General features: G+C 33.3%; 1 protein-coding gene across 2 annotated transcripts; it reads left to right on the forward strand.

Moving 5' to 3' along the window:
• The first annotated feature begins 1,565 nt into the window (after window positions 1-1,565).
• LOC132284408 (protein NOI4-like) lies at window positions 1,566-12,164 on the forward strand. Of its 2 annotated transcripts, none has more exons than XM_059786525.1 (3): window positions 1,566-1,717; window positions 11,408-11,605; window positions 11,727-12,164. In XM_059786525.1, exons 1-3 carry the CDS (start codon window positions 1,709-1,711, stop codon window positions 11,748-11,750), a joined length of 231 nt encoding a protein of 76 aa, XP_059642508.1. In that variant the 5' UTR covers window positions 1,566-1,708; the 3' UTR covers window positions 11,751-12,164. The 2 variants fall into 2 exon arrangements, with proteins under 2 accessions (XP_059642508.1, XP_059642507.1); XM_059786524.1 differs by lacking the exon at window positions 1,566-1,717 and adding an exon at window positions 10,792-10,909.
• Window positions 12,165-14,572: the final 2,408 nt, after the last annotated feature.

A 14,572-nucleotide genomic window follows, 5' to 3' on the forward strand; every position in this document is an offset into this window, starting at 1 on the left:
GCTAGTTTGTTTCACATTTTCAATGGCATGTTAATTATGTTTTACAATTTTTTTTAACAAATTATTCTCTCAAATTCCTTAAACATTCCTTTCCACATTAAACTAGGCAAATAAATGGGATTGATTTTTAATATATTGCTTCACGTTCCTAGCAAGACAAAAAAATGAAATAAAATACAGGCATTCGGACAAATACCTGTTCTTGTTAGTGATTATCTTTGACTTTGTTGTTCTGGTTGACTATATAATCATAAGCTCTATTTGGATTTACTATAAAGCCATGAAAAGAGCTATTGCCTCATGAAATCAATTTCTCTCATTATAATTTCTTCAATTGGGCATTTAACTGAGCAATTGATTTGCACACAATTTCACAGCAAAACAGACCATCAAACCCTTTTGTTCTAGAAAATGAACATATTATTCTACAGATAAAAGAAGACCCAAAACTATATGCGTAACATGTAATCTCAATATATATGTCTATATATTGAGAGAGTATACCATGTAAAAAAAATGTAGCTTTGTAACTTGTTGCAATGAATTCAATTTCTTCCCGTGAGACAAAAAGTCAATGATCTCTTGAATTTTTTTCACTGGTGCAAACCGTCCTTCAATTGTAAAGCTTATATTGATTGAAGGTATTATTTTATATTAGAAGGACAATTTGGTATTTTAGGAATAAGAGGTTGAGGGCATTTATAACTTAAATAATTATTTTCGATTCATGTGTAATTATTTTGACTAATTCAATCAAATTACTTTGTAATTTAGGACTCCTTAAACATAATTTTTCCTTAGTTATATCCTTAGCTGACTTTTTTTTTTTTTCCTCCCCCTCATTTTACGGATTTTTTTTCTTGTCTTTTTTCTCTTCTATCATTACACCAATTGTATTATTATTATTATTATTATTATTATTATTATTATTATTATTTTTGCAAAAGACCAACAATTTTATTCAAGATTAAAGGGGAAAATACAAACCTATCAACTGTTGTAGGATGAATTCACAGCAATACAACTTTCAGTACATCATAAAATTTCAAATATATAAAATATATATGTATTTTACTTTTAATAGTTGAGTATATATCTATTGGAGTGTTTATATTATATACTCAAAATAAAAAAAAATAAAAAAAATAAAAAAATAAAAACACTTGAATACAATAATATAATTAGTAACTTTACACCTTAAAAAATAAGAAAGATTAATTATATTATTATTATTTGATATTAATATAATATATTTTAAAATATCACTTTTTCTTTTTTGCTAAAGGTTTCAAATTATATAGAGTTCCGACTTAAAAATACTCCGTATAAATTTATTTTGATGTCTGTACCCGTTACGTGTATGAAACACGCACTATACATGAATTTACTATCTAAATTGGAATGGCTTGGTTAAGTACAAAAAATGTTTATTTTTGCTAAAAATTATTTGCATCCCTTCTCAGCCCTTAGATTTAAAAACTATTAGAAAATGTCTCTTGATCCAACGACCGATAAAGCTTTGCTTTGACTAAATAAATGGAGCGAAAAACGCGTGAGGCGTACAATAGCAATATACCAAAAAAGAAAAACGTGTCTACCTCATTACCAAACAAACTAATAACCGTTTCATTCTCTCATTCTCTCTCTCTAAACTTCCGGTCGGTCCTCCTTTTGTTCCTGGGGTTGGAGACTCCTGCGATCCTCTATCATGTCGACGGTACAATCCTTCACCTTTTTTTATTCTTATTTTCCCTCATTTTCATCACCATTCTCTCTGATTATATATATATATATATATATTTCTGTGTGTGTACACACACATTAGTCAAGAGGCGAATATATGTTTGTTTTAGACGAATATATGATTTCAGGGCAGAAAACATTGTAAAATTTATGATTATATTACGAAAGATTAGGTTCATACATCAATGGTTTCGCGGTAGAACCCTATTTTGTCCAGGTTGTTGTGGGATTTCCTTAGGGGAACATGGGTAATGATCTTTTTTTACAAAATGCTGAACACCCAATTGTTACCTTTAAGTTTTTGTTATAATCTTATTTGTGTTGGTTGTATTATAATTACATAGAGGGTTAGTAGAAATCTGTTTATTCACTTAATTTTGGATTTTGGGTTTTTTGGGAATTGTTCATTGAAGGGTTTTTAATTTGAATGTTTTGATTGTTGGGCTTTGGAAGATGGTAGGAGAAAATTTTGGGGGTCGTTTTGATAGCTCTTGGCTTTAAATACTTTTGTCTGGTGCAGCAAAGGCTTGTTGAATTTTGGAAGCAACTAGCAACTAGGGGTGGGTTCTTTATGTATGCTTAATTTTGTGTTTAGTTTTTTTCTTTTTCTTTTTTCCTTTCCTTATCAGGTAGGATCCTGTTGCATTAATTGATTAGGTTTATCTACCGATTGATCTGACATTTTTGTTGTCTTATCATATGTCAAGTTTCACATGAATTTTAATAATAGTTTTGCGAGCTTCGTTTGCCATATCATATCCTATTTTTTGAATTTTGGTGGTTGCATCATGTTTTTTAGACTGTGTTTCAATCAAGGGAGTTGGATGGACTTTATCTCATGTTTGGTTTAAAAAATAACAAGGAAACAAAAAGGAAAAGGAGGGAGAAGGATTACTAGTTAATAACCCCTTGAATTGTAACCTTTTTTATCCTAATAAAACTCGGCTGATTTCAAAGGGAAGGTAACGGAATAATGGATTATTTGTTTTGTCCTTGTATTTTGCACTTCACTCAATTAATATAACATTTCTTTTCCTTCCGTAGTTATTTAAATATGTAACGTATTAGCACCATCTTGTGACATCCCACATTGCCTAGGGGAGAAGTTCTTGACTTTTATATGTGTGGCCACCCCTTAAGCATGTACACGCTTTTTGAGGAAAATCGTGAGCATTGAGAGGAGAATGTGTAAAGTAGACAATATCTACATAGCTTGGGGTGGGGCGTGACAAATGGTATCAGAGGAATCCCCGGCTAGAAATTGGAGGGGGGTGTGTGTGGTTGCACAAGCCCATGTGGATCAGGCGAGTGAGGGTGCTAGGTCCCAAGACAGGTTGATTGTGATATCCCACATTGCCTAGGGAGAAGCTCCTGACATTTATATGTGTGGACACCCCTTAACCGTTTTGAGGAAAATCGTGGGCAACAAGAGGAGAGTTTGCAAAGCGGATAATATCTACACGGGTTGGGGCGGGTCGTGACAATCCTCACCCTTCCTTTCTTTTTCTGCTCCTATCTAATATTATAGTGTGGTAAGACTAGAAATGATCACATTCGGGATATGGTTGGAGATTGGGAATAAAATGAGAGAAAATAGGTTTAGATGGTTTGGACATGTGCAAACAAGATCTTTAAGCGTGCCGGTTAGAATAAAATGTGGTATAGTTCACATTGAGAATGGTACTAGGGGAAGAGGAAGACCAAAGTTAACGTGGGTAGAGTTATTAAAGAAAGATATGATAGCATGTGGATAAATTGAGGCTATGTCTTTAGATACAGCGGAATGGAAACATGGGATTCATGTAGCCAACCCTAAATAATTGGAAAAACGTTTGGTTATTGTTATATCTAATATTATACTTTTCTTTCCTTCCCCACTGCATATTCAAGTGCGCCGAGTTTATTAGTATTCCTGCTTCGTTTATATTTCATTCTGTTGTGTGGAAAATTGACCCATGACAATAAAAAAAATGGAAATAAAAAAATGAAAAGGAAGAAAAATGGGTAGCTCATGTTTGGAATGAATTACAGGAAATAACAGTAGATCCCCTTAGTCACACCACCACGCACCTTTATTTTACATACACTATATCCACTATTAATACTAAAGGTACAATTTATGATCCCACCACCTCTTTCATTAAGTTCACAAAGTGTGTTTTGATTATTTCCCTTTTTACCATATTATAAGAAACAACTTTTGATTATAAGTAGCATACTTGTATATATAGGCATTGCCTTCTTTTGCCTTCAGCATCTGTTCTAATTGTTTTCCCAAAGGTAGTTATTGTGGAGTTTTGGAAGAGATGTTGCTTGGTTGATTTTAAGAAATACTTTTATATTATCATGTTTCACTCGTAAGTTTCTAGGAATGTGATGTTTAGTATTTTAAAGACAATGAAGTATCTACTTTTTTTTTCTATAATTTTCTTGGGACACAATTTCTTTGAATAAAGGCTTTATTAGTGCCATAAACATGGCAAAGTGCTAGAGCAATTTGAAATGTCTATAGAACCACAAAATTATGATTGTTAATAATACCACTTATTCTTTTACCCGTATGTTTTTTTCTGCTTGAAAGTGATTCAAACATTTAATAAAAACTTTTTTCCTTGGGCATATACCTTTTTTAGACATTATTAATGGTTCAAACTATATTGGGTGTTGTCCCAACCACTAAGCCTATTGAATATTGGTTGGTGAAAACTCTTAAAAATTAGTTTCAGTGAGGGAAAAAAAAAAAAAAAGCAACCATAAATTATAACCAAAATTTCAAATGTTACTTTAATGGTTTTCTAATTGAGTTTCTTGTAGGGGCAATTTGATGTGGTATATTATGAACCCCAAATGTGATGTACTGAGATGTACTTAGAGAAAACTCATAGAAATGTTAATTATCATCATTATCATCTTCATTTATCCTACTTATGGGGTCAACATGAATTCTCTTCTTTCATTCTTTTCTGTTATAAGCTATGTCTCCTCTCTTATATCTAACTTATGAAGGTCTTTGCTTGTTAATTCATCCCATGTTAGTTTCAATGATCTCTCCATCTCTTGTCTTCTATTACACTGCCCTCCCTTTCTCCCTCTTTTTACAAATATTATTGATTGCACCTTATGTAATTTTGCTGGTAGTCCTTTGGCCTCTCTAATTATGTTGTTCATTAAGGAAAGTTAGCTTCTTGTTTACACAAGTATGTTGAAATTGAGATCCTATATTGGATTGGTGAAGGGGTATAATGATCAATTCAATAATCTACGAATAAAAAAAATAATTTAAAAGAAGATAAAGTCAGAACTTAGTGTGGTCCTCATTAATCAAGGGTGTTGGGAGGGATAGAGTGAATTTTGAAATCATCTACACAAAGGACTATTCTTGGGATTTTAATTTGTTTTCGAGCTTGACATCCTGAGTTTTTACCATTAATGCACCAAGCAGTGCCCCTTAAATGAGAATAATAACGTCTAACAATATTTGTACAACTCAAGAAATCCTTGAAAATATCTTATGAAGAAGCCTAAACCTTGTTAAAAATACAGAAAAAACTAGGAGAAATAGTTGGTGCACATAAATATCCAAAAGTCCTTCCTAATAGTTTTATAGCATATTTACTATCATAGAAATAAGACATTAGCATAAAAACCATTTAATTTTCATATTACCAACTATGATTGTGTGTAACACTATATATGTAAAACTTAATATGAAATAAGTTTTGGAATCATCATTTATTAATGATCATACATTATGTGAACGGATTCAATTTATACATATGAAAAGAAAAAGGATACTTTAAAATGCCTCAGCCACTTTACTATGAAAGGACCTCTAGCAAGGCCTATTACATGGGGAAAATGAAAAAAAAAAAAAAAAAAAAAAAAAAAAAAAAAAAAAAAAAAAAGAAGAAGAATGACTATTAAGATTTGTATAAATTAGAGATTGATTGGTTTCTGACAAACCTACTGAATTTTAGAGAGGGGGTGATTGAAAATATTACCAACCAAAAGACAATGAAAAATGACGAGTAAACAAAGTTGGAGCTCATACTAGTAGAAATGAAGAAATGGGTATCCTTAATTAATCGTTAAAGGTTAAACTAGCTGACTAGTTTGAAGCAAATTAGAAGAATTGTTGCGGTCAAAAATAAGAGGAAAAATATGAAATAATTGTCTTAATTAGAATATTTGGACAAGTATTGGTCTTCGTTTTATCATATTATTTGGGCCTTGAGTCACAACTTATTATTATTAATTGAAAAGGAAAAGATAAAAAAATATTATGTGAGATAATTATTTAATGGTCAAATTATTTTGACCTCCCCTGAGATCTTTATTACCCATAGATTAAACTAGGTGAAAATGTTGATTCAACCTCCCCTGAGGTTTGGTTGACTCCACCCAGACGACCCCTGCCGTTTAGTTGACCATTAGTCTCTTAAAAGTCAGATAGGTAAAAAAAATGAAATGTCAAAACTATCATTTCTTGTAGTGAAATATGAAATTAAACCTTCGTTATTTCTGTCTATACATCTATCGTTCCTCTCTCTACTATCTCTCTCGTCCATCTCTTTTCTTTTGTATCTCTTTCTTAGTCATTTCTCTCTTCTCTCCGTGGTCGTCATTTCTTGTTCTTCATGATCAATCTGAGCCAAATTAATATTCTAATCCATTTGAACTCATATTTAAAGTAAATATAAAATAATATACGGCAAAGAAATAAAACTTGAAACCGATCTGTACACGTACACATGCTTGCGTATACATGATGAATCACATGATCAATCTGAACCAGATTCATATGCTAATCCACTAGAATCATATTTGGCCATCAGTTAATGTCAGATGTAACCAAAATCAACCAAAAATTCAATAAAAAATCTCAAAGAATCGAAACACCAAGCCCACCTATATGCCTATACATACACGCATATACACGATGAACCCATCATTCAAACTCAAAATTCTACAAGGTACCTTAACAGGTAACTTCTTTTCATGCTAAAAGCATGGGCCTCTTTCAAAACCATACCAAAACTCCCATTCCACCAAACTGATTGGACTCGAGTGTGAAGGAAAAAAATTCACATTTCATTACTTGTAGTCCACTTGAGATGGTGTGTCTAGTTTTCTCCTCTTGCTATTTGGGCTTTGGGATACTGATGGAACTGAGGCACTAGCCACATAACTTGACCTAGTAATCAATATGAAATCTTGAATCAGTTCAACACTCTTCTAAACATACACACGCATACACTCCACACCAATCTAGAAGTATTGGAGTCCCAATGGTAGATTTGGTAGGTCTTGGTGGTTGTGGCTCTGGGCTTGGCCTGTTTGAGCTGCAGCAATGGTGGCAGTGATGGTTGGCAGCAAGGACTTGGAGCAGAAATCAGATTTGGGTCGGTTTCTCCACCTTTGAAATCATCAAATTCGTCAGTAGATGAAGCAATTCTTGCCTTCGAAAGAGAAACGGTGATGGTGGTGGTGGAGGAAGAGAGATGAAGGTAGTAGTGGTGGCGGCTATGGCTGTTGCGGTCGTGGTGGCGGAGATGGTGGTTGTGGCAGTGAGAGAGAGAGAATGGAGGGAGGAGACAGATGGAATAAAGTGAATTTACCCCAATGTGGCTTGCTTACATTAGCATTACATTTTATATTGCTGTGTTAAAATTGAAGTTACTCGGGTAAATTCACAGTTAAAGTTAGCACTTCTAACCATTGTTAACTCTACCAGGGGTTTCAGTGTTAATTTGTGGCTAATAAAGATAAACGTTAGGGGCGTTCAGAGTAATTAAATTTAATTGATTCTTAGAAGTTGCGTTGACCACTATCATTGTGGCAATTGATTTCTATAAAAGGTCATTACATAGTGTTGTTCTATCCAATATGACAAGATAAAGACGGATATTCTTTTTTTTCTTTCTTTTTTTGTATCACACAAAGTGGATGCTCTTGTACTCGAATTGAAGTTCTTATGCTTGACAACCTGAACAATTTTCTATTACATCAAGCAAGCAGCCCCCTAGATGTTCTTTAGCATTTCTTTGTAGACAATTATAAAATCAAGGGCTTTGATTTGTGAATATTCTTTACAAAATAAATTCTTACAAGTAATATTTGCATCTTTGTTTTGGTTGAGAATATTTTCAGCTTGGAGCCCTTTGTTTTGTGAACGTCCAAGGGATGCGAAAGAATTGCTAAAATTGGAAGCATTGGCAAAGCCATTGGACTACTTAGTGACTCTATTCATTAAATTTCATGTAAAATCTTCCCTTTCAATGTATGTTAGCCTAGTATGCACTGACCTACATCCTGAGATGGGGATTTTGGAAGGGGGTTAGAAACGTGGATAGTGTGCATGTGAAAGGAGTGGAGAGGAAAGGAGTAGAGAAAGCCTAATGGTGATACTTATCACTATATCTTGATAACTATACCTTGTATGCATATTGTGACACTAGGTTGGGTAGTATCAGATTTCTTATTCAACCAAAATTATTTTCTATTTATGATGATTGTTAAACCTTTTTTTTTTTTATTTATTTATTTTTTAAAATGGGAATAGTCTAGCACATAACCCGAAGGGGTTGGCCTAGTTGGAAAAGACTTGGGCCCTGGTGCCTCATGAAGCATCAGGTCTCATGATCTATTCCTGCTAGGTGCAAACGAGAGAGAGGGGGGGGGGGGGGGGGGGGGGTATAAACTAGGAAAAAAAAAATTAGTCTAGCACATGATGTTCTTTCCTGGCATAGTTAACATTATTATTGCTCCATTGATGCTTACTAATTTTCTTTATTTGTTATTTCTAGTTCTATTTTATATGAACTTTTGACATATGTTTGTGGGATGGAAGTGTGTCTTGGCATTTAACTTATCAATCCACAATCCCAAGGACATAGAAACATGACAAAAAAATTATTTTCTGCAGCATGCTTCTTTCATTATTTAGGATACAGTGGTGTATTTATATACGTCATAGAACATTTAACATAGGCACTATTATAAAATATGGACATGGTAAATGTTATATGTATTAGTTATCGTATATGCTTGTTAGATGCATGTTCAACCGTACATATCAGACACATCCCATTGAGATATCGTACTTACACTAAAAAGTAGAAGAGAGAGAGAGAGAGAGAGTACTTCATCAACGTCCTTTGCTTGCTGCTTCGCCCCATGCTTCTTAGAGGGTTTCTCCCACTCGTCGACTCTCCTTATCTTCAGGGCCTCGATAGGGGTCTTCAGGGTAGGGTGTGTTAGTGGCCTCGTTCTCTTCGCCAGTGCTGCTCTAGCGGTCATTAGATAGAAGTGCTGTGTGTGGGTGTTTTTTCCTCTCCCCCCTTTCTAGCTCCGTAGGTGTCTGAAAGCCGTCTGAAGGTATCTGCGTGTCTGATGCTAGCCCTAAGTCAGCTCTTCCTAGGGTTGAGCCCAGAAGCGTCTATCCAAAACAATAAGGAATAAAGATTCCCTTACATTCCCTGATATTCTTTGTTGTTTTCTTGTGGCTACTCGTTTTTTAAGAGTCCCCTCCCCTGCTGCCTGCTCAATATTGTTCTAAATCTGATATTGTGGGTGTCCTTTCTTTTTAGCTTCTATCGGTTATTGAGCTGAGCCCATTCCATTTGTCGTAAGTAAGAGAGTGAATGTTTTGTGTGTCTGCTTAACAACAGGGGTGTATCGTCGTAGGGCATTTAAAGATGGTACAAACTGAGCTGTGGATATATCCAGACCCATTTTAATTGAAGGGAGAAGGGGTTACATTACAATAATTAATATTTTAAACATTTCCAACTTAATAACCACTTCAGGCAGATAACTTCCAGTATGAAAGGTGATGCTATGTGAAAGGAGATAAGTGGATATCATATATTTCTATTAAATAAATTTGGATTTCTGTAATCTATAAGAAGAGAGAAAAGCTAGGAGAACTCCTACTTGTGGACCTGTACAGTTTCCCCTATTTATATATACTTGCTTGAATTTCCAAAAAAAAATATATATATATATATATATATATATATATATATATATATAACAATATATATAAAAATAGGATAAGGATGTGACAATCGATAAATATTAATTTTATACATACTTATTATATGGTACAAACATATAAGTTTGTCCAATTACTATGATCCTATATTTACAATTATATACTATGGAAAGATGCAAGTTGACAGATATCATATGCCCTTTTTAGAACTGAATTACTCCCACATGAAAACATATGGATGGATTCATTTTTGGCATTCAAACAGGAAAAAGTTGGTGGATAATTATAATAGTAGATCCTAGGTCTCAACTAGATTTTGGAATTTTTTTTTTTTTTTTTTTACAAAAACTTTTTTTAACTTAATTTTTTCATTCTCATTTTTAAGGTGGTAGTGTAATTTTTTCAAGCTGAATGATGGAAAATGGGTTATTTGCAAAAAAAAATTATAGTTTCTGGAAGTTTCTAAAATTTCAGAGGTTATTTACAAATGGAGAATAATTGAGGGTTTTATTTTTTTTCATCTTACCCCTAATTATATAATGTATACTTATATTCATTATATATATTTTTATCTTACAATTATATTCTTTTCTAAATTAAAATGTGTTCCTTGCATGTCTGACTTGTAGGAGACGTGTGCCTTATATATCAAATTCTTTTCTCTTTTCTTTTGTAAAGATAAAAAAGTTAGACAATTAATGGTGTTTTCATCCTACCTCCAGGAGTGGAAAAGGCTCTTATCAAGAAGTCTTCCATTACATTGGCCGTATGTTGGGGAGTGTGTAAAAGGTGTTAGTAAAAGTTCTAAATTTTGAAATTAGTTTTAATTATGGACATATTCATTGAGTCCTCTTATACATTTTTAAGTGTTCATGTGCTTGAAATGTGTGTAACATGGCTACACTTACACACAGGCATGGCTCCTTGTTAGAAGTTACATGCTGCTTTAAGAGGGAGGTGATGCACTGTGTTCTTATATATATATAAGGACACAGTGCATCACCTCCCTCTTAAAGCAGCATGTAACTTCTATATATAAGGGATATTACCGAGTTTTGGTCCCACTATAGCAAAGGTCCAGAGGAGGGAGGACTCAAGACAGACCTAATGATTGGTATTTCACAAAGTGGCTGCTCTGAGGCTCGAACTCGCCTCACAAATTGTTCTTTGGTATATGCTTTAATTAAATAATTTGGATTTTTGAGAAAAGCAACGTCAATTTGTTATCGATATCTGTTAATTTGAACAAATCACCAATTGAAACTTATAGCTGCTTGATTCTATGTTCAACTTCAGGTTTTTTATTACCTCTATTAATTCTCTCTCTTTCTTTTTCCCGGCTGCTTAAAGTGGCAATAATCTATTATCTGTCAAGTGTAGCTTCCAATTAATGAACTGGTCTCTTTAAGAAATTTAATATCTGCAAAAGCATCTAAGAAAAGGTTAGGTCCTACTTATGTGGGGTGCTTTGAGGGAAATATAGGAGATACCTAACCTTTGGCATTATTTTGCATAATGTGACAACTCTCGTACTCGAATTTGTATCAGCCCAACTTCTTATTATTACATTAAACAACGCTCTCCTGCAAAAACCTGTCCTAATTTTATCATTCATGTTGGAATGTCCTTGCAAGAATGACTTCTTATAGCTGATGTTTTTATCTGCAGCATGATAAAGGTCGGTCATTGCCAAAATTTGGTGAGTGGGATGTAAACAACCCTGCCTCGGCCGAAGGATATACTGTCATATTTAGCAAGGCCAGAGATGAGAAGAGGAACAGTGGGATTACTAAGAGTGCGATCCCGCCACCAGAAAAGGATGAGAAAGTTTATGAAGAAAAGGAGAAACCTAAGCATCCCCCGAAGGTATAGTTGTATGTGGGTGTGAAGTCATAAGATTCTAGTGGCTGTTGGTCAATTCAGTTGTCTACTTGCAGTTTAGAAATCTTTCAGGGATTAATATTTTTGTATAAATTATTGAATGCAGAAGAGCTGGTTTTGCTGCGGTTGAATCCACAGTGATTTCAGAGGCTTAAAATGGTGTAATTTGCTTGCGGTGGTGGATGGTAGATCTCAATTCTCCTCTTAAGAGGTTTTTGTGGCTGCCAAACTGATGGAGCAACTGAGTGTTTGTCAACTTAGAATTATAATTTTCTTTGTCCTTCTTTTCTATTTTTCCCTTTTCCCTTTTCCCTTTTTCATGTGGCTTCTTTTCTCTTTGGTTCGCCTTTGTTTTTCATATATATCCATACCCTTGAATTAAAGGTTATTAAATGGACATGAAAACTTTTTTTTTTTTTTTCCTTCCTTGTTGGATGTTAAGATTGAATCTCTCTGTACCAGTCTTCTTTAATTGTCGGTTCTGATTAGTAACATCTTTTGTATTTATATATCAATACCAATATATACAAATTATTATATTGTAGATTTCTTCTTTTGCTTCTTTAGTTTTGGTGCATATAAACTCCCTGAGAAATTGTTACATTGAACTTTTGCATACTGAGAAAGAGGGGTGTTTCTAATAGGTATAAATAATGAACAAGGTATACGTGCCTTGTTTGTTTTGTTTATAGATTTGTAGTGCAGAAACCTATTAATGCTTATGTTACTAGTTTTGGTTTGTATGTCGGAGAAGTAAATATTGGGTGAGTCGTTATTGGTATGCCAACCCAATTAAAATGTACTATTTAATAAAATTGGTCACACTGAAATATAAAAACTTCCTTCAACTTACTGGAATAGTGTATAATCTGATTAGGCTATGATACGAATGACTAATTGGGTTGGGATACAAATGACATGGTATGCTCAGCTCATCCAATACAGGACTCGAATTTCAACGGCAAATGTATCAATAGTACATGTTACAGGTATGGTTTCATTGACCATCACTTTTCTTTTCATTTTTTTTTTCTTGTTTTTTTTTTTTCACAAATTATCTATTATGAGACTTAAACTCCTTACCTCCCCTTTGAGGGAAGAGGTTTTATGCTATTGGCCTAAAAGTTCACAAGTAACGGTCACTTCATTACATGCTAAAATTTCTAGGCAAAAAGGAATAAAACTCCTCTCAATTATCAAAAATCAGTATTTTACTCCTGAATTACAAAATCAAGCAAGTTAGTACTACAACTATCAAAAAGTGTGCAACTTGTCCCCTGTCAGTCACTTCCGACTACTTTCCACCCAACTACTCCAGCACGTGACTTGTCCTTTTTTTATACTTCCAATGTTGTCCTTCAATATGACTGTTATAACCTTTTTTCCCTGTAAGAAGCTTTTTCCATTTGTTTTAATAAACAAATCTGAAGTAAAAGATTTAGCTGCAATTAGGTGTTTAATATTATATATGCTAGTTTATTTTACCTTATATAATTAGGAATTTAAAGGATCGCAAAAAATAAATAAATAAAAAGTGAAAAGAAAAAATCTAATGATAAATAGTTACTAGTATTTTATTATAACTAAATTAACGTTTTTAAGTCTCTAATTTATTTACAATAAATTTTTAAAGAAAAAAATTCACTTTAAATATATATTTTTAAAAAGAAAAAAAAAATTATGATGAAGCCCCTTGTTAGTCAAAGCAAAATGTTGCTATGAGCAATACACATTGATTTGATAATCAATTGTCATACCTTTAACTAAGCAAAATAATAAATAAATAAATAAAAATTAGGATTTCATTTCATTCGGCTTAAAAAGATACTTTTCAACTTAAGACACCAAATATATAAATACAAACATAATTGTATACACAATTATGTTTGTATATAGAACAGTACTTAGAAATCTTAGCAATTTTAGAAATATAAGAGGTATATAGCATGAGGGGTATTGAGGTTATTTCAAAATTTTAGTTTTATTTGCCTTTTTTTAAATGTTATTTATAATGGGCATTTTTGTAAGTGTATAATGACGTCGGCCGGAAATGTGCCAGAAGTGACTAGCAGGGGGGCAACATGCACGTTTCTGATAGTTGTGGTACTGACTTGCTCGATTTTGTAGTTCAAGGGATAAAATGCTAATTTTTTATAATTACGGGGGATTTTATGCTTTTTTGCCAAATTTTAATATGATTAGGTTTTTGTTGATTGATTGTGTTTAATACATATTTTTGTGCTAAGTCACACAATCATCCAAGAGTTGTTAGTCTAATCTTACATATACACATCGCACAAAACTTAAGATATCAAACTTCTGTATTTGTTGACGAGTATGGATGTGAATTCTTTAGTAATTTTACCCTTTTATTCTAATTATTTTATTTGTAAAAATGATAAAATATCTAACTATGTCAAAGTACCCTATTGCCCCTCATTTTTAAAAAAAAAATACTTTTTGATAATAAAAAATCTAACTCACCCAATCCTCTCCGCATTCTTCCCAAATCCCATCAAACCCTAATCTCTCTCCTCACACCCTCTAGTTCTCTGCATCTCCTCCCCTGAGCTAAATACTTCAATGTGGCAATCATGACTCACAGGGTTCACCTGGTTGTCACCGGCCACCTTGGTATTTTGGTCATAGGGTTCGCCTGGTTGTCACTGACCACCTTGGTATTTTGGTCACAGGGTTCTATGCATCTCCTCCCCTGAATCAATGGGTGGTGAAGAATCAAAGCATGATTACTGTATTATAGTTACGTGGTCTCTATTTTGTTTTTTGTTTTTTTTCTGGTGCCAGTCTAAATCACAAAATTCTTCTCACAAAACTGTTGCTCTTATATTCCTTATGTCACTATGTGCCCTTGCTCCCACTTCACTCAATATGACTTAAATTTTGTTGTTTTCGAACTTCCACTCCAATTTTATACAACTTAGGACAGAGTAT

The sequence above is a fragment of the Cornus florida genome, unplaced genomic scaffold, assembly GCF_030987335.1.
Source record: "Cornus florida cultivar Cherokee Brave unplaced genomic scaffold, ASM3098733v1 CherokeeBrave_3.0.0_Hap2_Chr11, whole genome shotgun sequence".
In the NCBI taxonomy this organism is placed as follows: Eukaryota; Viridiplantae; Streptophyta; class Magnoliopsida; order Cornales; family Cornaceae; genus Cornus; species Cornus florida.